Below are 24,951 nucleotides of genomic sequence, written 5' to 3'. Positions count from 1 at the left end.
TCAACCTAGAGGGATAAAGCGTGACAAATAGTTGAGAGGCACCTTGTTGGTGTTTATCATATTCATATTTCTCTCCCTCCCTCCCTTCTTTTTTGTCTCTCTAAAAATTAAAAAAACCTTAAACAAAATAAAAAAGGAAAATGTTTTTGTCAGGAGACAGAGGAAGAGCATCCAGTTTGATTTAGTGTCTGCTGGAAAAACGGTTGTGGGATAATGAAGAAAGTGGATGCAGCAAGAGTACTGTGGGAGCGTGCAGTCCTGTGTGGTGGCCATTGTGTCAGCCATTGTGGCTGTCAAGGTTTAGCAATAGGACCAGTGCGACTGTGATTAACTTTAATTCAGCTATCAAGTATTAGTATACTTGGAATAATGTGAATGTGTGCATCTAATTTTGCATCTAAATTTAATGAACTCTAAATATACACAAGTATTGAAGAAACCTTACCAATTAGATGTATGAAATTGCACAGACTTTGGTATGAAGAAATGAATGTAAAATACCTATAATTTTTACGTGGATACATACTGAAATATATTGGGTTAATTAAAATATGTATACTATTAAGCTAATGTCATTTGTTGCTTTTTTCCACTTTAACGTAGCTTCTAAGAAATCTAAAATTTATTATGTTTGCATTTTTTTTTTGTGCAGTGCTGGTTTACAGTAGTAACTTTGTCACATTTTTAACTTTATATATTACATGGTCTGTAATTATGTAATTTATTTATTTGTTTTTTAAATAAATAATTTAAGGTTGAAGTTGAAAGTATGCTAAGTGCATACTCACCATTGGGTGTCAGGGTGAGACCCATTTCCTGTGGCGGAATCAATTGGTGCTTGTGCGGGAATGCATCAGGGGCATTGGAGCACCCAGTTCTCAGGAGATAAATTGTACACAATAAGCTTATATTTTATTCATTTTACCTTTATTATTCTTTTTGTGTCTATTATCTACTTGATACTCCGTAAAATAAATTTTGTTATTCATGATTTGTCTTAAAACCTTTGTGTGAAATTTTTATGTTTACTTCATTCCAGGATGTCAGCTCTAACAGTAGGGATCTTACTTATCTTTGAATAATTTATTCTCTTTTTCTAGAAAGTCTTTATTAAGTGTTCAGTGAATTAATGATACCAACTGTAGGACAGATGGTGTTTATTAATGAGATTACCCAAAAAAAACAAAATACGAACCCTGCATTCCTGGGATTTGTAGTTTATTGGGTGTTGGTAGTGCTGTAAGCAAACTCTTAGGCTAGTTGGTATAGTAATGGATGGAATTGCAAACGCGCTGAAAACCTAGAAGCAAATACCCACCTCTGTTGGGAGGACTTCACTCAGATGATAACTTTTGAGCAGATCTTAAAGGTGAGTATGTACTTGCCAGTTACCATATTTTGTTTTCTGGAAGAGGTTAGGGAGCATGTGGTCAAAAGGTTAATAAGAATGTCAGTGAGTCAGGGTCTTGAGCAGTTGAGGGGAAGGAAGCCGTCCAAGGGAAAGAAGGTTAAGAGTGGAGAAGGCAAGAAGTTTAGATAAAACTGATTACTAGTAATCTTAAAAGAATTTTGAGCTTTACCTTTTAGGTGACTTTGAATCAGGACAGTTATTTTAAGTTACACAAGAATAACTGGATCAGAAATAGGAAGCAGAGGGATCACATAGAAAATCAGTCTACTCCCCCAACCCCTCATAATATCTTAAAGGATCTCAGATTCCAGACAGAAATAACTTAGAGGTAGAGTGAATTTTAACACATTGGTTGTATCAGTGGGATTGAGGGAGATGCAGTAATCTGGGAGTTTCTGGTTTGGAAGGTGGAGTGATGATGATACCATTAAAAGACGAGGTAAGTGAAGATTGGGGTGCAATGAGTGTGGATGCCTGAGAGTGAGGAAGATAGAATATATTGGATTTTACATATTTTGGTTTTGAGTAACAATGGTTTGTGGGGATTTTAATAACTAGACAACCTGTCTGGAATATGTGTTCCTTTTCAGGGCACTACCAAGTATTCCTGAAGGTGACTGTGGTACCCTGACTGGTGCTCCTTTTTCTTTTGCAATTTACTCTCCATTTAATACCTGCTGCATCCTTTTGAAATGTGAATTAGCTCACATTTCCTGTCCTTCAAATGCAGTCTTTTTCCATCGGAATTCCAATCCAGCTGCATTGTGGGGCACAGTTTTATTTGATCTGCTCTCAGTGGACCTTTCCACCTTCATCCACCCTCCATCCTCAACTTCCTAAATACTTTGATGTTACTTTTTCTGTCTCCCCAGGTATTTTTGTAGTTCTCTAAAGGAGGAGCTTTTTCCAAGTAGGACACATCACTTCTTGTCATTGCTATCACTTTGTTCAGTATATGATGTTTCTTGTGCCTACATTTTATTCATCTTTTATTGTTCTCAGTGTCATAGCACAATGTTTGGCACACAGTATTTTTTTTAATCAGTTTGAAGGAAAATCCAGCAGAAAAATATGGATGGCACAGATTTAAGTCTCCAGTTTTTTACTACCAGATGAAGTGTGAGAATCACAGATGTCTTGTTCATTCAGTAAATAGTTATTGAAGCCCTGATTGGTGGGGCTCGCTGGATTGATCCTCGGCCTGCAAACCAAAGGCTTAGGGGTTTGATTCCCAGCCTAGGGCACGTGCCTGGGATGCGGGCCAGGTCCCCTGTCCCCAGTAGGTGGTGGGCAAGAGGCAGCCACACACTGATGTTTCTCTTTATCCTTCCCTTCCCCTCTTTAAAAATAAATAGATAAAATATTTAAAAAATAGTTACTGAGCTTTTTTATCTCAATAACCAGTGTTCCCTGTCTTGAGCTTGGGCTCTGGCAGGTGGCTGAAGAAATGGGAAGCACTGAATTCTCAGACAACAGCATCTTTGTGTCAGAACAACAGCCAGCAGAGAATGAGTACTCCTGTCTTAATAGAATTGGGAGAATGTGTACTCCTACACAGGACTAAATAAAAGTATGTCTAAAAAGAAAGTACTTAGGGAGAGAATATGTTAATTAAGCAAGTAATTTGGGACAATGGATGGGAGTCCAGACATCTTTCTGAGGCTGGAAATTGGATAGGTTGGTGGTATGGTAGAAGTAGGTTCTTAACAATTGGAGCAACAGTCTGACAGATTCTTAAAACTTTTAAATTTAAAAAAATTACAGCCACCCTGGCCAGTGTGCCTTGGAGCATCATTTCATAGTCATAATTTTCTAAGCAAGTAATGGAAACAGACTTTTTTGTTGATTTTTAGGGGTGAGGAAGGAGAGTGTAATTTGGTCAACAACATACCTGTTGTTCCAGTCACCCATGCATCTATCAGTTGATTCTTAAGTGCACTGCTAGCTGGGATTGAACCTACAACCCTGGGTTTTAGTAGGGTCATGCTCTAACCAACTGAACTGTTCAGCCAGGAGAAAAGCCACTTTTTTCTAATTGAGTGTAACATGAAGGCTGCTGGTTTAGAAGTTACGTATTTATTTTCCTCTTGCATCTTGTATATTGAAGGGACAATTAGAAGCGGCAAAAGTGGGACAAGTTGGCAGTTAAGAGCAACTCGTAAGGAAGTGTTCACGAGGGTTTCCTATGAAAGTGCAGCAACTTCTTGTTGATGGGGCTATCTACACACACTTTTACGGGATCCATCATATCCACGTCTACAGACAGTGAAAATCCTATGTTGCTAATTCTCCTAATAATTGAACTTTAAAATGACAAAGTAATTAAGGTCTCCAACAAATAATTCAGTAAAACTTGTCTGTTATGAAGGGCACAGATAATCCCATCAGAGGCTTCGGTCAATACGTTGGGTATTACACCAAAATGAGTGAAAAATAATTTTCAATATATAGTTTGAAGAAACTTTTATCTAACTTGTTATTTTTTCTAAGTTTCAATTTGAGAGTGGATAATTATTTGAATACACTAAGAATTTCTTAAAAGGGACTGATTCCCTGACCTGTTATTCTTTTATCTTGGTCTTTAAGTTTACATTTATTACTGTTTAATTGGGTGGATTGTCGAGATTTTAAAAATTACCTATAAAGTAGGAATTGTTTGCTTTTCAGGATTGCCTTTAAAGTTATTTGAAATGTTCGTAGAAGACAGATGAACATTTTTTAATGATACAGTAGACATTCCCAAAGTTCTTGCAGTTTTTCAGTTACACAAGTCAGTATGTGCAGATCAGGAAAAATGGCATTGCCACCATATTCGGGGACCTCCCAGAAACTCCCGTTTTGCCATTTTTTTTCTCTCTGACCTGGTGAAAGGTTGGGAGATGAGTGTATAATGCAATATTTGAAAATGATTTAAAGTTTTTCTAACTTACCTTATGGTACAGTTTTGGTTAGTAATCAACATGTTACAATGGTGTGTATGCTGTTTAACTTTTTTTGGAGGAGAAATGGAATCATGTTAGCCAAAGTTCTAATGTAATTCATTTCTATATAGTTTATATAAGAATGTGAAAATCAAATATATTTTAGTACTTATTTACTCGAATCATGGTGAAATTTCTATCTTTATACTTAATTGGATGTGAAGAGAATTGGTTTTTAAGACGATTAGGTTGAATTCATTCATGTAAGTTTTACATAAGGGTTTTGTGTAGCCTTTAATACTGCTACCGTTTCCTTAATTTTCCATGGTCTTTATCATCCCATCTCTATTTAGCCCCCCCCCCATCCTCATCCCAGACTTAAAAAGCCTTTCTGTGCTCTAACCTGAGCTCTTGTTGCCTAGATAACAGAATCAAAAACCAACCTCTTAGGACTGCAGTGCTCTTCTAGACTCTTTGTGCTCTTGGCTGGATTATCATTAAATAGTGAACATTGATAATTCATTTTGACATTTAACTAATACTTTTTATGTGTTCTTTAATAGTTACTTTCTTCAGCATGGTACACACAGTGCATGCACACACAGTAGCCTGGGTGCCAGTACTACAATGAGTTGCTTTATTAAAAAGTTTTTTTTCTAAATGTATTTTTAGAGAAAGGGGAAGGGAAGGAGAAAGAGAGGGAGATAAACATCAATGTGTGGTTGCCTCATGTGTGTCCCCAATTAGGGACCTGGCCTGTAACCCAGGCCTGTGCTGGGAATCATAACAGAGAGTCTTTGGCTCGCAGGCCAGTACTCAATAACATTGGCAAAAATAACTAGGGTATTAAAATGCTAATTTAATGTACATGCTTTGTTTCTGTCAGGTGATAATTGGATATGTATTAACATTGTAATTTGGTCAATAAAACATTGAAAAAAGAAAATACAGAGGGCCCGGAAATGAAGTATAAGGGATTGTATTGTTATTCTATTTGGAAATAGCATAGGTTAGTGTACACCAGAAGCGGTCATAAATTATAAATGACTATTTCTGTGTAGGTACAGGTGACATGGAATGTCAGTTTGATTCAGAAAGTATTTGCTTCTTTTAGGACTAAGGCAGCTGTTGTGGGTTAGGTACAAGGAGTTTTTGTTTTTGAGTAACACCGCACTTAGAGGCGAGAATACAGCACATTATTTACAGTAACGTCCAGAGGAAAACCAAAGAACAGCACAAATAGGGGTAGCATCTTTTAATAATCAGTTTGAGACTTGTGCTACATTTGCATGGATTGAAGCAGGCAGAAGAAAGGAAAAAATAAAGTACACGGGACTAGAAAACAAATCTTGGATTCTTGCTATTACAAATGCATTTTGTGTGATTGGCTTATTAGAGTACCATGCAGTTGGTTGTCAAGTATCCATAATCCATTTGAAAAAAATCACCTGCACAGTGTACAGCTTATTAGCAATAATGGGTATACACATGAAACTTCTTTGCACATGAAACTTTGCACATGAAAACTTCTTGTCCAAACTTTAGTGTTAGAGGGAGTTAAGAGAAGGGGCAGGAGGAGTCTAGGATAAACTAATTGGTAAACATTTACATAGGATGAGTGAGGATGTTCTTGCTGAGGGTTGGCGAGGGTTAGAGGGCCATTCAGAACATTAGGATCAGAATTACCTTAGTTTGTATTATCCTCAACATGAGTTCTAGCTTGTTTTGATAGCATGCATTATCAGAGGGGGGCACATATATGAATGAAGGCTGGGTGCTGATAACATGTACATGAAGCTGGTAGTTCTCTGAAATGAGACTGGAAAAAGGTATTAGATATTCCATGGTCAGGAGCCACCAGGAGTTTTTTTGGCAGGAGAGAGGTGGTAGTCAGATCTGTGTTTCAGAACATTTGCTTAAAAAAAAAAAAAAGAAAAACATTTAACTAGATTGTGGGAAAATGCACTTGTAGTGACTCAGACTGTTGGAGGAAGGAAACAGTTGATACAGGGTGGCAGGATTGGAGAACAGTATAAATCAAGATACATTGATTATGAAAATGGGGAGGGATATGTGACAGAAAGAAGGTAGGGGTGATTGGTGTTCAATGAAATGGCAGGTACTTTTGGTTCTACCACCTTCCAGAAATACAGCAGCAAGCTCAAGATGGGAGGCATCAGGTGACACCTAGATGTGACACCTTGTGACATCTAGAAAGAGGACTGAGCATAGGAAGTGGTGCTTAGGAAAAGGCCTTTGCTCAAGAATTTTGATTGTAAACAAAGTGGGTAAATAATGGACAAGTGAAACTATGAGACATAAATAGTTTATCAGTGCAAAGTTAATACAGGTTAGGGGGCAGAGACAGCCCCAAAACATCTACAGACAAGATGAGGTGGAGCAGGAAAAGTCTGGTGACGGATGTGAGTCTCATGCTGGAATACACCTAACCCTTTTAGCCTCAGTAGAGCACTGTGGTCACATTCATTGGCTATGGAAACAAATGCCATGTTAAAGAAATGGCATTTATTGAAGGTTGGTTATTTTATTCATACTTGGTCAAAGACAGTAAGAGTAAATGTGGAAAACACAGGTAGATTTACCTCTGATTTCTTATTCTTCAAACATAAAGTTACCAAAGACAGTTCCTCTCTTACTCCTCAAATGTAGAGTTACCCAGATAGGCCCTATTTTGTCATCATTCAGATCTAGGAGTCTATCACACCATTGTACATTAACTATCCTTCAAATGCTGTTAGTGCATAAACTAAATAGAGTTTTGAAGTTTTTGAATAATGTGTGTCTGGTACACAAGGAAGTAAAAATTGGTACATAGTGAAAGTAATTTTCCCATGTGTCCACCAGTCACCCAGCTTCTCTGTCCTTGGACAACCATTGTGATTAAGTTTATTGTGTATCCTTTCAGAAGTTTGACTCACAGGTAGATTTATATACATAATACATATGCAAGTACACTGCACAGTGAGCATTTGCTTATTTTCTCACCGTATCTGGGAGGTTGTTTCAAATAACCATGTAAGGGAGTCCTCCTTTTTACACCCATTAGTTGGGCACTGTTAGGTATGTACCAGATCTTTTTGGGTCAGTGTTTAAATGATGTCCCCCCCCCCAGTTTTATATTCTCTGTAGTATGTTTTAGGACTTGTGTTACGGAGTTAGTGTGTGATTGTATTTATTAGATGAAATTTAAGATGCTGCTTATCCTAACTCTGATCTTAACTTTGTTCCTTGTATTCCTCAACTAAAGTCAATAACATAAATCAAGATATTGATAAAAACAGATTGTTAACAAGTAAAAATTAGGAATAGAAATTATATGATTGTACTTGGGAGATCTTTGAAGTCTAAAGTTGCCAGTGAGAATTCCAGGAATTAGAGACCTAAAGTCCTGTGCTTCAATATTAAATTATATTAGGTGTGATGCCTGTTTTAGTAAGTAAATATTAATATGTCAGAAACTTATATTTAAGGTTTTTAAATGGCTTGATGAACATTAACAATTTGCTTTATGAGTTGTTATACTGAGTTTAATAATGGCTTAATTTTAATTCTTTTGTGATTGAGAAGGGGACATTAGACTCAAATCCAGAAATCCTTCTTGTAAGAATATTCTGCACTTCTTCAGCAGTGGGAAATGGGCATTATTAACATTGCTGTGACTAAGTAGCTACTCCTCAGTGGAAGCTTGAAACTGTGGATAGTTCTGAACCCTATATATACAATGTTTTTTCCTAAACACATATTCCTGTGATAAAGTTAAACGTAGAAATTAGGCACAGTATACTCTGGCCAGTGTGGCTCATCCTGTAACTGAAAGACTGTGAATTTGATTCCTGGTCAGAGCACATAATTAGGTTGAGGTTTTGGTCCCTGGTTGGGGTGCATATGGGAGGCAACCAATTAGTGTTTCTTACACTGATGTTTCTCTCCCTTTTTCTAAAAAATAAACGTATCCCTGAGTGAAGATGAAAAAAATTGAAAAAGTAAGCACTTTATGGCTTCTGTTTGGCATATCTGAATTGCTAGTATCACTGATTTTGTGCTTTGGAGCCACTAAGTAAAATAAGGGTCCCTTGAACACAAGCTAATGATACCTCAAAAGCTGAACCATGACCTAGGCAGCTGCCCATGGAAGGGGAGCATACACTTATGCAGGTATATGGGGGGAAAAGATGAGTCCTGCCCTGGAAGGGATGGAGCGGGATAATAAGAGATTTCATTACAGTACTTAGTATGGCACACAATTTAAAACTTACTGTTTATTTGCTTTTTTTAAATCTTTGTATTTCCAGACCACATTAACAGCAGGAAAAGGAAACCGTAGATGAAGGAGTTCTGCTGTACTTCATTTATAAGTCAAGGAAGGATGAGGCTTGAGGCTCTAGCTTCCTCTAGAATTAGTAAAAAATCAAGCACTTTGTTCATCCCCAAAGAGTTGTGGATCATTATTTAGGAAATTATTACATAAATGTATTGGAAGTCTTCATATCAAAATGAAAAAATTTTAATTAAAAATTCATCCTAGGATAGTAACTTAAAACAATAATGAATACACTTATACCTAAGGACTTGAATGAGTGCAGTTGGCTATTTGAAAATCAGAACTCTCTACCTTGTACTTTGATATTTATTGGAATTGTGAATGTTACCTCTACAAGTTATGGAGAAAAAACATTGTTTTGCTTCATCATATATTGTAGTTATTAGGCTTACTAACAAGTACTTATTGAGCCCATACTGTGACAGTACTAGGGATTGTTACAGGCATTGGAAATATCTTTTACTCCTGTTTGCGGACACAGGTATGTCCATTTTTTAAATGATTTTATTTACTTTTAGAGAGAAGTAAGGGAGAGAAACATCTGTTGGTAGATTGGTTGCCTCTTGCACACCCCCAACTGGGGACTGGCCCAAAACCCAGGCATGTGCTGACTAGAATCAAACCAGCGACCTTTGGCTTTGCGGGATGACATCCAACCCACTGAGCCAATTAGGGCCAGGTATGTTCATTTTAGCTAAGATGGTCAGGGAGGCCTCCTTTAAGGAGACATTTGAGGTGATATCCAAGGGATCAAAAGGAAAGGCCTTACAATGATGGAGGTGTTGAGTCGAACCCAGTTCACTGTGAGGAGATTAGCATATAATGTGAGGAAGGGGAAAATGACTATTGTGTATGGAATTGAGTGAACAAGGCAAGTTTTTTCTTAACTCGTTTTTTCTGATTGACCCAACCCTCTAATGAAATTTTAACACCCCAGATAGCTGTTTATGTATTATACATGTATTTTTTCTTTGTGTTTTAATAATACATAAAAGGTTAAGATTTTTGCCATCCCTTACCCCCACCTCCAGCTAATTTTCTCACTTTGGGGAGGTGCAGTGTATTGGGTTGGCCAAAAAGTTTGTTATGTTTTTTTTTTCCTGTAAAATAAAAGACTAAAGATTTTTTCTGAAAAACCTTTATTTTTCATTTTTACCAATAACTTTATTGAGTAGTTTGGGTATGTCAGCTATCTTCTGCTATTGGCTTCTACTGGGTAGAGGCCAGGGGTGCTGCAAAACATCATCCAATGCCCGAGACAGCCACACAGCAAAGAATTATTTGGCCAAACTTCACAGACCATTTTGACACTTGATCAGTCACAGCACCTTCTCTGTACACTATAAATACATATTTTTTTTTACCTTTCTTGAAGTAATAAAGCACAATACTCTGAAAATGTTCCTTCTTCCGCATTAAGATGGCCACTCAAAAATTCACCAACTTTGATTTTTGTAAAATGCACACTGCTATAACAATTGTCATAACACAGTATTAACAAAATTATTTCTAACAAAGTTAAAGAATGCAGTTAGGGCACTGCTAGAGCCATTGTATGGAAAAAACTAAACAAACTTTTTTACCAACCTAATAGATTGCCAATGTATGCCCAGATGAATAGTTGAGACTTTTCTTTTTTATATTTGTTTGTATATATTTTATTGATTATGCCATTACAGTTGTCATATGCCCCCCTTCATTCCCCTCCACTCTGCATACCCCCTACCCAACTATTCCCCCCTTTAGTTTATGTCCATGTGTCTCAAGTTCTTTAGATTCTATATTTTCCATACTATTCTTGCCCTCCCCCCTATTTTCTACCTACTGTGTATACAGTATGCAGAGGATACTACTTATCCTCTGTACCTTCTCCCCCCTTCTCCTCCTCCCACTCCCCTGTTGCTAACCCTCCATGTGATCTTCATTTCTATGTTTCCACTCCTGATCTAGCTGTCCTCTTCAGTTTGCTTTTGTTTTAGGTGTGGTTGTTAATAACTGTGAGTTTGCTGTCCTTTCACTGTTCATATTTGTATCTTTTTCTTAGATAAGTTCTTTTAACATTTCATATAATAAGGGCTTGGTGATGATGAATTCTTTGAATTTGACCTTATCTGAGAAGCACTTATCTGCCCTTCCCTTCTAAATGAAGGCTTAGCTGGATAGAGCAATCTTGGATGTAGGTCTTTGGATTTCGTGACTTGGAATGCTTTTTTTCCAGCCCCTTCTTGCCTGTAAGGTCTCTTTTGAGAAATCATCTGACAGTCTGATGGGAATTCCTTTGTAGATGACTGTCCCCTTATCTCTTGCTGCTTCTAGGATTCTCTCCTTCACTTTAATCTTGGCTACTGTAATGATGATGTGCCTTGGTGTGTTCCTTCTTGGGAACAACTTGTTTGGAACTCTCTGAACTTCCTGGATTTCCTGGAAGGCTATTTCCTTTGCCAGATTGGGGAAGTTCTCTTTTATTATTTGTTCAAATAAGTTTTCCACTCTTGGCTCTTCCTCTTCCCCTTCTGGTACCCCTATAATTCAGATGTTGGAACGTTTAAAGATGTCCTGAAGGTTCCTAAGCCTGTCCTCATTTTTTTTGAATTCTTGTTTCTTCACCCTTTTCTGCTTGGGCATTTTTTTCTTTTTTCTGGTTTACTCCCTTGATTTGAGTCCCAGTTTCCTTTCCATCACTATTGGTTTCCTGTGTATTTCCCTTCATTTCAATTAGTTTAGCCTTCATTTGTTCTCTAATTTGTGACTAAAATCCACCAGATCTGTGAGCATCCTCATTACCAGTGTTTTGATCTGTGCATCTGATAGGTTGGCTATTTCTTGGTCACTTAGAGTTATTGGCTCTGAGGCTTTGAGTTCTTGAGCCATAATGTTTTGATCTGTTTGTGCCTGTTACATATAAGGGGCAGAGCCCTAGGTGTTCACCAGGGCAGGGCAACTCAGTTGCTGGATTGTGATGCTGTATGTGGGGGCGTGGTCAAAGAGGGGCAATGTCAGTCTCCCCTCTCCTGTTTCCATTGCTGGGGGCTGCTAGCTCCTTCCCCTGGTTTATCTGCTGGCAAATGTGTGACCTTGGTTAGCCTGCCCCCTTGCGCCCTCACTGGGTCTGCTCCTCACAACCTCATGCCTGGGATCTACCAACTGCCACCCTCTTGTGCCTGGGTTTGTCTGGCCGAGTTTGCCTGCGCAACCCTGCTCCGCCAGTCGCTGGCTCCGCCCCTCTTACTGGTCTGGATGAATGGTTGGTTGTTGTCGGACTTTAGTAGAGTTCAATTTTCTGTGTTTTCATTGCATTTTTGTTACTAAAACTTTGTTGTCTTTAAACTTGATTGTACAAGGAGGCACAGTGTTTCCACTTATGCCTCCATCTTGGCCGGAAGTCCTTAGTGGAGGCTTTTCTTGATGAATAAATGATCGGAAGGGCTTGGGCCTGATAGTGTAGTGGTCTAGTTTACATTTTAGAATATTTTTTTTTAAAGATTTTATTTATTTATCTTTAGAGGGTAAGGGAAGGAGAGAGGGAGAGAAACATCAATGTATGGTTGCCTTTCGTGCATCTCCTGCTGGGAACTGGCCTGCAGGGAACCGGCCTGCAACCCAGGCATGTGCCCTGACTGGGAATCAAACTGCGACTGTCTGGTTCGCAGGCCCGCCGCGCTCAATCCACTGAGCTACACCAGCCAGGGCTAGAATATTTTTTTAACTGCTCATGGAGACTTGACTGATGAAGAGCCAGAAGAAAAATGCAAACAAATTGGGGCAGTAAGGTGAGGTGAAAGGTAATGGTGGCAGCGTCTATCTACAAAGACTATTGATACATAGATAACAGAAGAGGGAGAGAATAATTGTATGCTGCATTAATGATCATAGGTAAGGTATATCTGAGTATAGTATTTATCAAAGCTTAGGGAAGATGCTGTCTGAGACACAGAGGGGTTGCTCTCTGCAGGCTACTTTATTGGAAGAGAATGGTGGGAATCGAGAAACAAGTCTGAATTCTAACCTTGATAAAATTTTGTTTATTTTTCCGTCGTTTTGATGTAAGATTACTTCCCTCTCCCCAAGTAATTTAGAATGTCTGACTTCTAGGTTTATTTCAAGTTTTTTATTTTAAATTATTTTATTGTTGTTCAATTACAGTCATCTATTTTCTCCCCACCCCTCCCCACCATCCACTCCAAACCCATATCCCTTCCTTGCTTCCACCCCTTGGTTTTGTTCATTTGTCCTGAACAGTATTCAAGGACTGCTGTTTCTGAAAACTCTTCTCCCCACTGTTTCCTCCCCTCTCCCCTCAAGTTTTTATTTTGTCTCAGTAGTAACATGCCCCCACCCTAATATTTTGTGCCTTCCATTTACTCCAGAATTTTTTACTGGGGAATTTGTTGAAAAGCTTGTCTAGTTTTCCTTGTTCTGATATAGTAGTAGTAGTAATAATAGTAGTAGTAATAATGCTCTGTGTTAGAATTAAATCATCTGCCCTGACAAGTGTGGCTTGGTTGGGCTTCATCATGCAAAGTGAAAGGTCACTGGTTGGATATCCAGTGAGAGCACATGCCTGGGTTGTAGGCCCAGCAATTTTTTAAAAACATGTTGGCATCATGTGTTCAGGGCAATCCATTAAAACAATTAACAGTGTTAATGTAGTTTTGTGTCCTCATGTAAATATAGTAAGGGATTACACTTCTAATCAGAAGTTAGTGTACCTCTTTCTCCCCTTCAAATCAAGTACCTCAGTGAAGACTTACTAAATGAAACACTGGATAAAGAGGATTCTCACTGTTGTTCACCATCTTGCCTTATCAATGATTTTGTTCATCACTGCTTTCCACCCAGTTTTTTCCCCTATCTTTAGAGGGGAAGGTAAGGAGAGAGCAAGAGAAATATCAATGTGTGGTTGCCTCTTGTGTGTCCCCTGATGGGAACTGACCTGCAACCCAGGCATGTTCCCTGACTGGGAATCGAACCGCGGTTGTTTGGTTTGCAGGCCCGCACTCAATCCACTGAGCTACACCAGCCAGGGTGCCACCCTATTTTAAAATAGATTTAAATAGGTGGTCAACACTGAACAGTGCAGAATGTACTTGTTTGATGTCTGAGTAATTTCTCCTGCTTACAGCACTGTCATATTACTTATTTATTGCATAAATCCATTTCATGGATTCCACAAAAAATGTTTTTCCTAGTAAATTGATTTACATGGGATTTTCAAAGTAACAGTAGCTGCTACTTTTAAGTGGTTTTAAATGTATGGTGAAAAAGAAACCGTTGACTGTCATTTGATAATTGTTCCCAGTGTTGCTTGGTTATATATGAAAATGGTTGTACATTAAATAACTGGCATTGATTCTTTGATGAGGCAGTAATTTTCCTGACATACTGAAGTGTTAAAATAGTGAAGGCTATGCAGGTAAGTTCGTAGTAATCATCTGTCATCTTGACCTAGAAAAGTTATTTATTGTTACTGCAGTCCAACTTGTTTTTAAAATTTAACCTTGATTTATGTAATGATTAAAGATAGGTTTTTTTGTAGTTTTGGTGCTTTTGAAGAGTGATGCTACAGAAATGTTAGGTCATCACAAGAGGATAATGCTGCCTTTTTTTTTTTTTTTCACTGAAATGATTGATTCTATAGGTATTCTATGGGGGACAAAATAAATTTTAAAATTTGCATTGTCTTAAACTCCCAAAACTTTGTTTACCATTACAATTGCTTTGCAAATATAGCATATACATACAGATCTGGACCACTGAATCCAAGTTCATACTAACTCTTTTTAAAAGTGATTAATTCAGCCCTGAGTGGTGTAGCTCAAGGGGTCGTTGGTTCGATTTCCAGTCAGGGCACATGCCTGGGTTTTGGGCCAGGTCCCTAGTACGGGACACACAAGAGGTAACCACCCATTGATGTTTTACTCCCTCTCCTTTTCCCTCCCTTCCCGTCTAAGAATAAAATAAAATTTAATAAATGATTATGTTTGATTCAATTTAATAAATTGAATATGTTTGATATAAGTCGTCAACTTGTATGTTATTTATTTAGATTTCATATGAACCTTCTATACTTTACATTTCTTTAATAACCAGCAAATATTACAGCCTTTAGAGAAGATTATATATTCTATTCGTAAATTAGTTTCCTGAAAAATTTAGTTGCAATCCGTAAAGCTTAAAATAATAAAATGTTCCTTGTAGCTAGCAATAAAACGTTCCTTGTGGCTGAAAAAAAAGTTACAATCTTTTTTCTTTGGAATATTCTAGATTTCAATGTTAACATTTATAAATCATTATTGTCATAGTTAGGATGTGTGGTTTTTATTGGTATGTTATGTAAAACGTTTACATGTGTATAATAGTGATATAAAAAAAGTAATGTGTAGCTTTATTAGATTTTTGAAAAGCAGATGATGTTGGGAATCCAGAATTGAATGTTTATATTGTGGATTTTTTGTTTTTGCAAAAGAGCTGGAAGATGGAATAACTATTCATTATGTAATTGAATTTTTATAATGACTGACATGCTAACCTGAGGGAGGTCAATGGATTTGATGGAAAATCAAAGCCTTAGTTTCCTGTTTTTATTTTATTACAGGTTTTGAACACGAGTCAGAAAAATCATACATGTTGACAATTTATATTGAAAAGTTTTCTTCACTGATTTGAGAGTGGGAAACACTGATTTGTTATTTCACTTATTTATGAATATAGTGGTCAACTCTTATGTTTTGCAATGTTTTAATTATGAATTGTTTATTTCTGGAATTTTTAATTTAATTTTTATTGTTTCCAAATATTTTATTTTTTTCCATTATCATTAAGTCCTTTCATACCCCTTCCTCTCTGCAGTCCCCATTCTGTTGTCCATGTCCATGAGTCTCTTTGCCTTTTTCCTGAGTCCCTCCACTGCCAACAGTACTACCCCACTCCAGCTGTGATATGACTCTCTATGCGTCTGTCTCTGTTTTGCTTGTTAGTTCAGTTTGTTCATTGGATTCCATGTATGAGTGAAATCATATAGATTTTTCTTTCTCTGACTGTACTGTAGCATGTCATCTGCAAATAAAGATAGTGTTACTTCTTCCTTTCAATTTGGATGCCTTTGGTTTCTTCTTTTCTAATTGCTGTGGCTAGAACTTACAGTACTATGTTGAATCTCTCTTGTTCCTGATCTTAAGGGGAATGCTTGTAGTTTCTGCCTGTTAAGTATGAAGCTGGCAGTGGGTTTCTCATATTGGCATTTGTTTTTAGGTATGTTCTTTCTATTCCCACTTTGGTGATAGTTTTTAATTATAAATGGGTTATGTGTTTATCAAATGCTTTTTCTGCTTCTATCTATATGATCATATGGTTCTTATCCTTCTTTTTAGTTATGTGGTGAATCACATTTATTGATTTATGAATGTTGTACCAACATTTCATTCCCTGAATAAATCCCACTTGATCATGCTGTATGATCTTTTTTTTTTTTGAACTTCTTTTTTAAGGTTTCTTTTTTCTTTTTTTTTTTTTTTTTTTACAAATTTTATTTATCTTTAGAGGGGAAGGGAAGGAGAGAAGGAGAGAAACATCAATGTATGGTTGCCTTTTGTGCGTCCCCTGCTGGGAACTGGCCTGCAGGGAACTGGTCTGCAACCCAGGCATATACCCTGACTGGGAATCGAACCGCGAATGTCTGGTTCACAGGCCCGCGCTCAATCCACTGAGCTACACCAGCCAGGGCTTAAGGTTTCTTTTTAAAAAACAATATATTTTATTGTTTATGCCATTACAGTTGTCCTATTCCCCACCCTTCATTCCCCTCCACGCTGCACACCCCCTCTCCCACCATTTCCCCCCTTTAGTTTATGTCCAAGTTCTTTAGATTCTATATTTCCCATACTATTCTTGCCCTCCCCCCATCTATTTTCTACCTATTGTCTATGCTACTTATTTTCTGTACCTTCTCCCCCCTTCTCCTCCTCCCACTCCCCTGTTGCTAACTTACTCCATGTGATCTTCATTTCTATGTTTCCACTCCTGATCTAGCTGTCCTCTTAGTTTGCTTTTGTTTTAGGTGTGGTTGTTAATAACTGTGAGTTTGCTGTCCTTTCACTGCTCTTATTTTTTATCTTCTTTTTCTTAGATAAGTCCTTTTAACATTTCATATAATAAGGGCTTGGTGATGATGAACTCCTTGAATTTGATCTTATCGAGAAGCACTTTATCTGCCCTTCCATTCTTAATGAAAGCTTAGCTGGATAGAGCAATCTTGGATGTAGGTCTTTGGATTTCATGACTTGGAATACCTCTTTCCAGCCCCTTCTTGCCTGTAAGGTCTCTTTTGAGAAATCATCTGATAGTCTGATGGGAACTCCTTTGTAGATGACTGTCCCCTTATCTCTTGCTGCTTCTAGGATTCTCTCCTTCATTTTAATCTTGGTTACTGTAACGATGATGTGCCTTGGTGTGTTCCTTCTTGGGAACAACTTCTTTGGGACTCTGAGCTTCCTGGATTTCCTGGAAGTCTATTTCCTTTGCCAGATTGGGGAAGTTCTCCTTTATTTTTTGTTCAAATAAGTTTTCCACTTTTCGCTGTTCCTCTTCCCCTTCTGGTACCCCTATAATTCAGATGTTGGAATGTTTAAAGATGTTTTGAAGGTTCCTAAGCCTGTCCTCATTTTTTTGAATTCTTGTTTCTTTATCCTTTTCTGCTTAGGCATTTTTTTCCTTTTTTTCTGGTCCACTCCCTTGATTTGAGTCCCAGTTTCCTTTCCATCATTATTGGTATCCTGTGCATTTCCCTTCATTTTAATTAGTTTAACCTTCATGTGTTCCTCTAATTTGTGCCTAAAATCCACCAGTTCTGTGAGCATCCTGATCACTAGTGTTTTGAACTGTGCATCTGATAGGTTGGCTATTTCTTGGTTGCTTAGAGTTATGGGGTTTTTTTGAGCCATAGTGTTTTGATCTATTTGTGCCTGTTACATATGAGGGGCAGAGCCCTAGGTGTTCACCAGGGCGGGGCAACTCAGTTGCTGGATTGTGATGCTGTATGTGGGGGTGGGGGTCAACAAGGGGCAGTAGCGGTCCCCTCTGCTGCTTCCCGCTGCTGGGGTCTTCGAGGTCTGTGTCACTGCTGGTTCCTTCACCTGATTTATCTGCATGTGAATGTGTGGAATGTGTGACCAAGGTCAGCCAGCCGCCTTGCACCCTCACTGGGTCTGCCTGTTGCTACCCTACACCTAGGATCTGCCGACGGCTGCCTGGGAGCCTGGGTCACTCCAGCAGATCTTTCCTGCCTAACCCTGCTCTTCCCCTGGCTTCGCCCCTGGCTCCACCCATCTTACTAGTCTGGCTGACCGATTCATTGTTGTCTGACTTCCATATAGTTCAATTTTCTGTGTTTTGGTTGGATTTTTGTTACTAAAACTTTGTTGTCTTTAAACTTGATTGTGTGAGGAGGTATAGTGTTTCTACCTACTTCTCCATCTTGGCCTGAAGTCCTGGTGGATGATCTTTTTGATACATTGCTTTATCAGTTGGCTAATATTTTATTGTGGATTTTAGCATCTCTGTTTATCAGGAATGTACTTTTCTTTGTAGTGTTGTTTTGTATTTTATTATTTATAGTATCAAGTTGTCCCAGTATGTCCCCCATTGCCCCCTTTACTTGGTACTACCCAGTCCCTCCAGCAATCCCTCTCTTTAGTTTATGTCCCTGGGTCTTAAACATAGGTTTTTTGTCTATTCCATTTTCTATATTGTTCTTAACATCCCTGTCTATTCTGTACCTACCAATTTATACTTAATCCCTACCCCATTTTCTCCATTCATCCCCTTCCCCCTCCCAACTGATAACTCTCCAAGTGATCTCCAAATCTATGATTGTTTTTGTTCTGCTTGTTTACTCAGTTTGTTTTTTAGATTCGGTTGTTGATAGTTGTATATTTATTATTGTCGTATTATATTCATAGTTTTGATCTTGTTTTTCTTAAATAAGTCTCTTTAACATTTCATATAATACTGGCTTAGCGATGATGAACTCTTTTAGCTTTACTTTGGGAAGCTCTTTGTGTGCCCTTTAATTCTAAATGTCAGCTTTGCTGGGTAGAGCAATCTTGGCTGTAGGTCCCTGCTTTTCATCACTTTGAATACTTCTTGCCAGTTCCTTCTAGCCTACAAAATTTCTTTTGAGAAATCAGCTGACAGTATTATGGGCACTCACTTGTAAATAACTACTTCCTTTTCTCTTGCTGCTTTTAAGATTATCTTTAACCTTTGGCATTTAAATTATGATGTGTCTTGTTATATGATGTGTCCTCGTTGTTCAATTTATTGGCATATAGTTCATAATGTTGTTTTACAATCTTTTGTTTCTCTTTGGTGTCAGTTGTTTTTCTTCCATTTCTGATTATATTTATTTGGGTCTTATCTCTTTTTCTTGATGAGTCTGGTTAGAGGTGTGTCAATCTTGTTTATCTTTTCAAAGAACCAGCTCCTGGATCAATAAAAAGATTCATTGATCTTTGTATCTCTATTTTAAAGACTGTATTTTGTTTATTTCTTCTATAATCTTTATTATATTTTTCTGCTCACTTTGGGCTTTGTTGTTGTTTTTCAAGATCCTTTCAGTGTAAAGCTAGAATGTTTATTTGGGCTTTTCTTGTTTTATTTTTTTGAGATAATGCTATGAACTTTCCTCTTAAGATTATTTTCCCTTGGTCCCACAGATTTTGGAGTGTGGTGTTCTCATTTCCTTGTTTCAAAGTTTCTTTTGATTTCCTATTTGATTTTGTTGTTGACCCGTTCATTGTTTAATAAGAAGTTATTTAACTTTCATGTCTTTGTAGTGTTTTTCAGTGTTGTTTTTGTGATTAATTTCCAGTTTAATAGTGTGGTCAGAGAAGAACCTTATTTTTGCAGTCTTCTTGAATTTAATGAGACGTATTTCGTGTCCTAACATGTGATCTGTCTTAGAAAATGTTCCATGGGCATTTGAAAAGTATGTATATTCTGCATCTTTGTGGTGAAATGCTGTGAAGATATCAGTTACATTTATTTGATCTAGTGTATTGTCTGAGGCTGCTGTCTCTGTTGAGTTTTTGTCTGGAAGATCCGTCTACTGAAGTCAGTGGGGTGTTAAAATCCCTATGAGTGTATTCCTGTATATCTCTTCATTTATTTCCATCAAGATTTCCTTTACACATTACCGCCCTGGCTGGTGTAGTTCAGTGGATTGAGCGCGGGCCTGCAAACCAAACAACTGAGGTTCGATTCCCAGTTGCCACATGCCTAGGTTGCGGGCCAGTTCCCAGCAGGGGACGCATGAGAGGCAACCATACATTGATATTTCTCTCCCTCTCTCCTTCCCTTCCCCTGTAAAGATAAATAAAATCTTTGAAAAATTTTTTAAAAAATTCCCTTACACATTTAAGTGCTCCCATGTAGGGTGTATAAATGTTTACTAAGGTTATATCCTCCTGTTGGATTGTTCCCTTCATTATTAGGTGGTGTCCTTCATTGTCTCTTGCTATAGTCTTAGTTTTAAAATCAATTTTGTGGAATATAAATATTGCTACCCCAGGTTTTTTTTCCTTTCAATTTGAATGAAATATCTTTTTCATCTGTTTACTTTTAGTCTATGTGTATCTTTTGATTTGAGATGGGTCTCTTGGAGGCAGCATATATATGTGTCTTGTTTTCTTAGCCATTCAGCTACCGTCTGTCTTTTGGTTGGAGCAGTTAAGCTATTTGCTTTTAAGGGAATTATTGATAGATAGCTATTTACTGCCATTTTTCTATCAGACTATTTTCCTCTATTTTGTTTTTCTTAGTCTTTGGCACCTTTGTCTCGTTCTTAAAACACACCCTTTAATATATGCTGCATTGTTGGTTTGGTGTTTACAAACTCCTTTATTAGCTTTAGTCTGGGAAGCTCCTTATTTGTCATTTCATTTTAAATGATAGTCTAGCTGGTGAAAGTAGCCTCAGTTATAAGCCCTTGGTCTCCATCAGCTTGAATATGTCATGCTACTCACTTCCGTCCTGAAATGTTTGAGAAATCAGATGACAAGTCTAATTGGTGCTTCCTTGTATGTAACTACCTGCTTTTCTTCTGTGGGTTTTAGGATCCTCTCGTTATCTTTAAGCCTTGGCATTTTAATTATGATGTGTGTTATTGTAAGCATATGGGTCCAACACTTTGGGGACTCTCTGAGCTTATTGGACTCATGTGTCTTTTTCCTTCACCAGATTAGGGAAGTTTTTGGTCATTATTTCTTCAAATAGGTTCTTGATCTCTTGCTCACTCTCTTCTCCTTTTGGTATTCCTTTGATGCAGGTGTTTTTATGCTTCATGTTGTCCAAAATATTTCATAAGTTTTCCTCATTTTTTAAAATTCTTTTTTCTCTGCCTCAGTGTTTGTTTGTTTATTTATTTATTTATTTATTTGGTCTTCCACATAGGACCAATCAGTATTGGTTCTCTCCTCATCAATCTACTGTTTATTCCTTCCAGTATATTAGTTATTTCAGATATTCACATTGTTTATTTCTGACTTGTCCTTTTTTATGGTTTCTGTGTGTTTTTTCATGCTGTTTAGTATCTTGGGGTCTATTTCTTTGTCTTCCCATTTTGGCTGCTTCTAAGTATTTTTATGTATCAGTTAGATCTGCAGAGACTCTGATGCATGCTTTGGACAGACACTGATTGTGACTGCCCTTGGGCAGCCTGTTTGAAGTTTTCAGTAATCCACAGAATGTGGTTCTTACTGCTCTGCCTGGGTATGTGCAGAAAGAACACATCATGGACAGCTTACCATCACTGGGCCCAGGGGACAGTCAGTTAAAAGTCTTACAGCTCTCAGGGAACTTCTTAGTTGTTCAACTTAATCAGTTATATAGCCTCAAGCTGTTCTCAGCAGCCAGGCTTAAGTGTCACATTGTGGGGCAGAGTACTGTATTTTGCCATGTATAATGTGCTCCTGTGTATACTGCACACCCATGTTTTTGGCCCAGTGTTTCAGGAAAACAATTTTTTTGCTTAAAAATTTTAATTCAATATTTCCTTATTGATATTTAGATACTTGTTTTTTGCATTAGAAAGGAATTTTAGCACTTGTTTTTTTTAATATAATGTACAATTTTATGTAACAAATAATTACAAAACACAACAGATACAAGGCATTTCAGGTGCTACCTATGTATAATGTGCATCCTTACTTTTCCCTTAAAAATTTTGGCAAAACAGTATGCATTATACATGGCAAAGTACAGTAATTCCTGCGGGTGTGGCTGTTTCTTTCCCTTAGGCTGATGGCCCTTGGAGAGGAGCGCTGTGCCTGAGAGAGATGGCTCCTGGAGTATGGGGGATGACTCAGCACAGGGATCCTGGTAGCTGTTCCTTCAGTTCTCTCCCCAGAGCCACAAGTCCCAGATTTTCTTCATGCATCTCTAGTCCACTCTGCCCTCCTTCTGTTGGAGCTCAGGGTAAGTGGCTGCAAATGGAATTTTGTGTTTTGGCCCTTTAAGAGGCCCTTGGCATTTTGAGCTCTCTTTTGTGGACAGAAACCTCACTGCTTTTCACAGTGAGTTGTTCACTGGGTTACTTTTTCCACTCTGGTACTGTAGGCTGGGGAGCCCAGCTTGGGGTTTAGACCCCATGTATCTCTGGGTGAACCCCCTGACCACTGAAACATCCCTCTGGAACTTCAGGTGCCTCTTGTGGGAGCCTAGTCCGCCTTCCGTGCCTTCTCCACACTCCCTGCCAGTCTTGTTGTGGTGAAGTGGTCTCTTCTGTCCTTCATTACAAGGCTTCTCTCCAGTTAGTGCTCAGTTGGTTTGGATGATTTCTACAATTGAGCTGTAGTTCCAGATTGGTCCTGGGAGGAGGTTATTGCAGCTTCCACCTACTCCTCCTCCATCTTGGATCTCCTTGATTTTGTATGTGTCCTGACTGGAGATTGAACCTACAACTTTAGTGTAATGACACAACGCTCTAACCAGCCGAGCTACCCATTCACGGCTGAACATGTCTTTTTTATTTCCAATTAAATGTTAATTGAAATTGTATTCTGTAACATCATTCATTCTTCACCAGTTGAAATTGTATTATATCAGAAATCTGGTGTGTTCAAGTGTTTTACATATTTGCTTTTGTGGACAGTGTCTCAAGTTCCTTTGGGAAATGATGGCTTTTTTTACCTTAATCTTTTTGATATTATTGTTTTCACACACTATTTTATATTGTTGGTATTCTTTAAAGCTTAACAGAATATTAGCAAGTATCCTGCATATTTTGCCTGTTGTGAATTGCCTGTAATATTTGGTTATTAATTGCTTTAATGTGTGTCTTCATCATGAAAGCGAAGAATCAAATTGAGGTGTGAATACTGTTCTTAGATCTCTCTGATATTATTGTGTGTCCCGGCCATGTTTTGAGTATGTAATTAACAACGTGATTCCTTCATAGTTCTCTGCCAGTAGTGTTCATTTCTGAGAAAACCTTTCTTTGAGATTGACTTCTGGCAATGTATATTTCAACATGAGCCTTTACTAATGTCATATTGTGTTTTTACAATTCCTTTGTTGTAATTTTAAACAACTTTGTGGAGCTATGTTTAGCCTCTGTGCTTTCTGAATTATGTCTTATTTATATTTTAAACAGTCCTTTCTTATACATTACATAATATAAACTATATGTAATATATAAATGATAGTAGAGTCTTGTACTCAGTAGAAAAGGATACCTTCTGTAACTTAAAGACGGAGAATATTAGGTCCATTGTTAATTAAGAATGGGTATATGTATCTTCAGTGTTTTATTCTTCATAAAAAGTCATTGGATAAGTATGTGTGCTATTGGCTGTTTACATTTTTTATTACATGGAAAAACTTAGGGTGTGTCTGGAGATGCCTTTACCCCTTTTAACAATTTAAATGTGGCACGGGAGGGTAAAATCCAACAATAACTTGCACATGTTTTATCCTAAAATTAATTAAAAACATTCTGCTTTTGTCCAAAGTGGGGTCACAGTCTTATTATACTTTGATTTCAATGGAAGGATACCCCCTTTTTTTAAGTTTTATTCATGTATTTTTAGAAAGAGGGGAAAGGAGGGAGAAAGAGAACCCTGGCCTGCAACCCAGGCATGTGCCCTGACTGGGAATTGGAACTGGCAAGCTTTTGGTTTCCAGGTTTGCACTTAATTCACTGAGGCACACCAGCCAGGGCAGAGACCTTTTCTTGTTATGCAGTTATTTTTAAAAACATATTTGATAATACTGCTATGATGGAGAACAGCTGTTCCTTAGATTTGGAAATCCTTATGTTTAAAGTCCTTATGTTTTTGTGTATGAACTTTTCTTAGAGATTTTAAAATCCTTATGTTTTTGTGTATGAACTTTTCTTAAGAGATTTTAAAATCCTAAACCCATCATCACTGAATGGATGCACAAGTGCAGGAGTTCCCCGTGATGCATCACTAATGTTGTTTATACTGCAGTGTATAGTAAACTTGGTCACAAAACTTGTGATTAACTTTGAACTCTGAATTCAAGTATTGAGGCAAGTCCCCCTTTTAAAGTTTAAATATTGGCCACTACAACTTGGCTAAATTGTACAAATCAGTATATTTAATGGTATGTAGAATGCATGCTCACTATTGTGGAAAGACTTAAAAATTCTAGTAGCCCCTGGTATCATTAAAAATTAAGCAGTCCCGTTTGGTTTGGTTAAAGGTTCAATTTATTCTCAGCCTTAACTTGACTAAAGGTATTATGTATATAGTAGTAACCAAGTTAAAATGCAGGTCACTTGAGGAGCATATACCTGGCAAGTATTACACGCAATAATAGAATGCTAAGTGCAGGTAAAAATATGTAAAATATTTTTCTTATGTCGTATTTCAAACCATATTTAAGGTTTTATATCTGGGGCCTTGGGTCCTGTTGGGTCATCAGGGTGTATTAATCTATGAGTCTTGTTAAATTACATGTAGAATTTTGAGAGCTTGTTTGTAGGTTCTAGCAGGGCAGTACAGCTGCTCGTATACCCTTGACTGAAGATCAGCTCTCTGCTGTAGTTGGGAAGGTCATCCTCTTTGACGTAGCACGCAGCTTTGGGAGGGGCACACATGGATCAGTGAGGTGACATGTTGCAGCCAGATCGCCCTCACATCCTACATGCAAAATTTTGTATACATATTTTTGCATTCATATTTCTTGGAGATGGTCATACTTCATCCAATCTTCAAGTGAATTTGAGAGCCAAACAGGGTTTTGAAAACAATACTTGT

General features: G+C 37.7%; 1 protein-coding gene across 3 annotated transcripts in view; it reads left to right on the top strand.

The window, feature by feature from the left end:
• The window catches only part of PSPC1 (paraspeckle component 1), a 113,576-nt gene that overhangs the window by 75,821 nt on the left and 12,804 nt on the right, over positions 1-24,951 (top strand). Inside the window, exon 7 of one of the 3 annotated variants that reach the window (XM_053672897.1) lies at positions 21,967-22,144. The exons of the other annotated variants lie outside the window; for them this stretch is intronic. Within the exon in view, the coding sequence (XP_053528872.1) occupies positions 21,967-22,144 (178 nt within the window). The remainder of the gene's footprint in view (positions 1-21,966; positions 22,145-24,951) is intronic. 3 annotated transcript variants of the gene reach the window in all.

The sequence above is a fragment of the Artibeus jamaicensis genome, unplaced genomic scaffold (assembly GCF_021234435.1).
Source record: "Artibeus jamaicensis isolate MK-2021 breed Jamaican fruit bat unplaced genomic scaffold, CSHL_Jam_final contig_793, whole genome shotgun sequence".
NCBI lineage: Eukaryota > Metazoa > Chordata > Mammalia > Chiroptera > Phyllostomidae > Artibeus > Artibeus jamaicensis.
The sequence above is the reverse complement of the archived record's forward strand: the minus strand, read 5'-3'. Positions and strand labels throughout refer to the sequence as shown.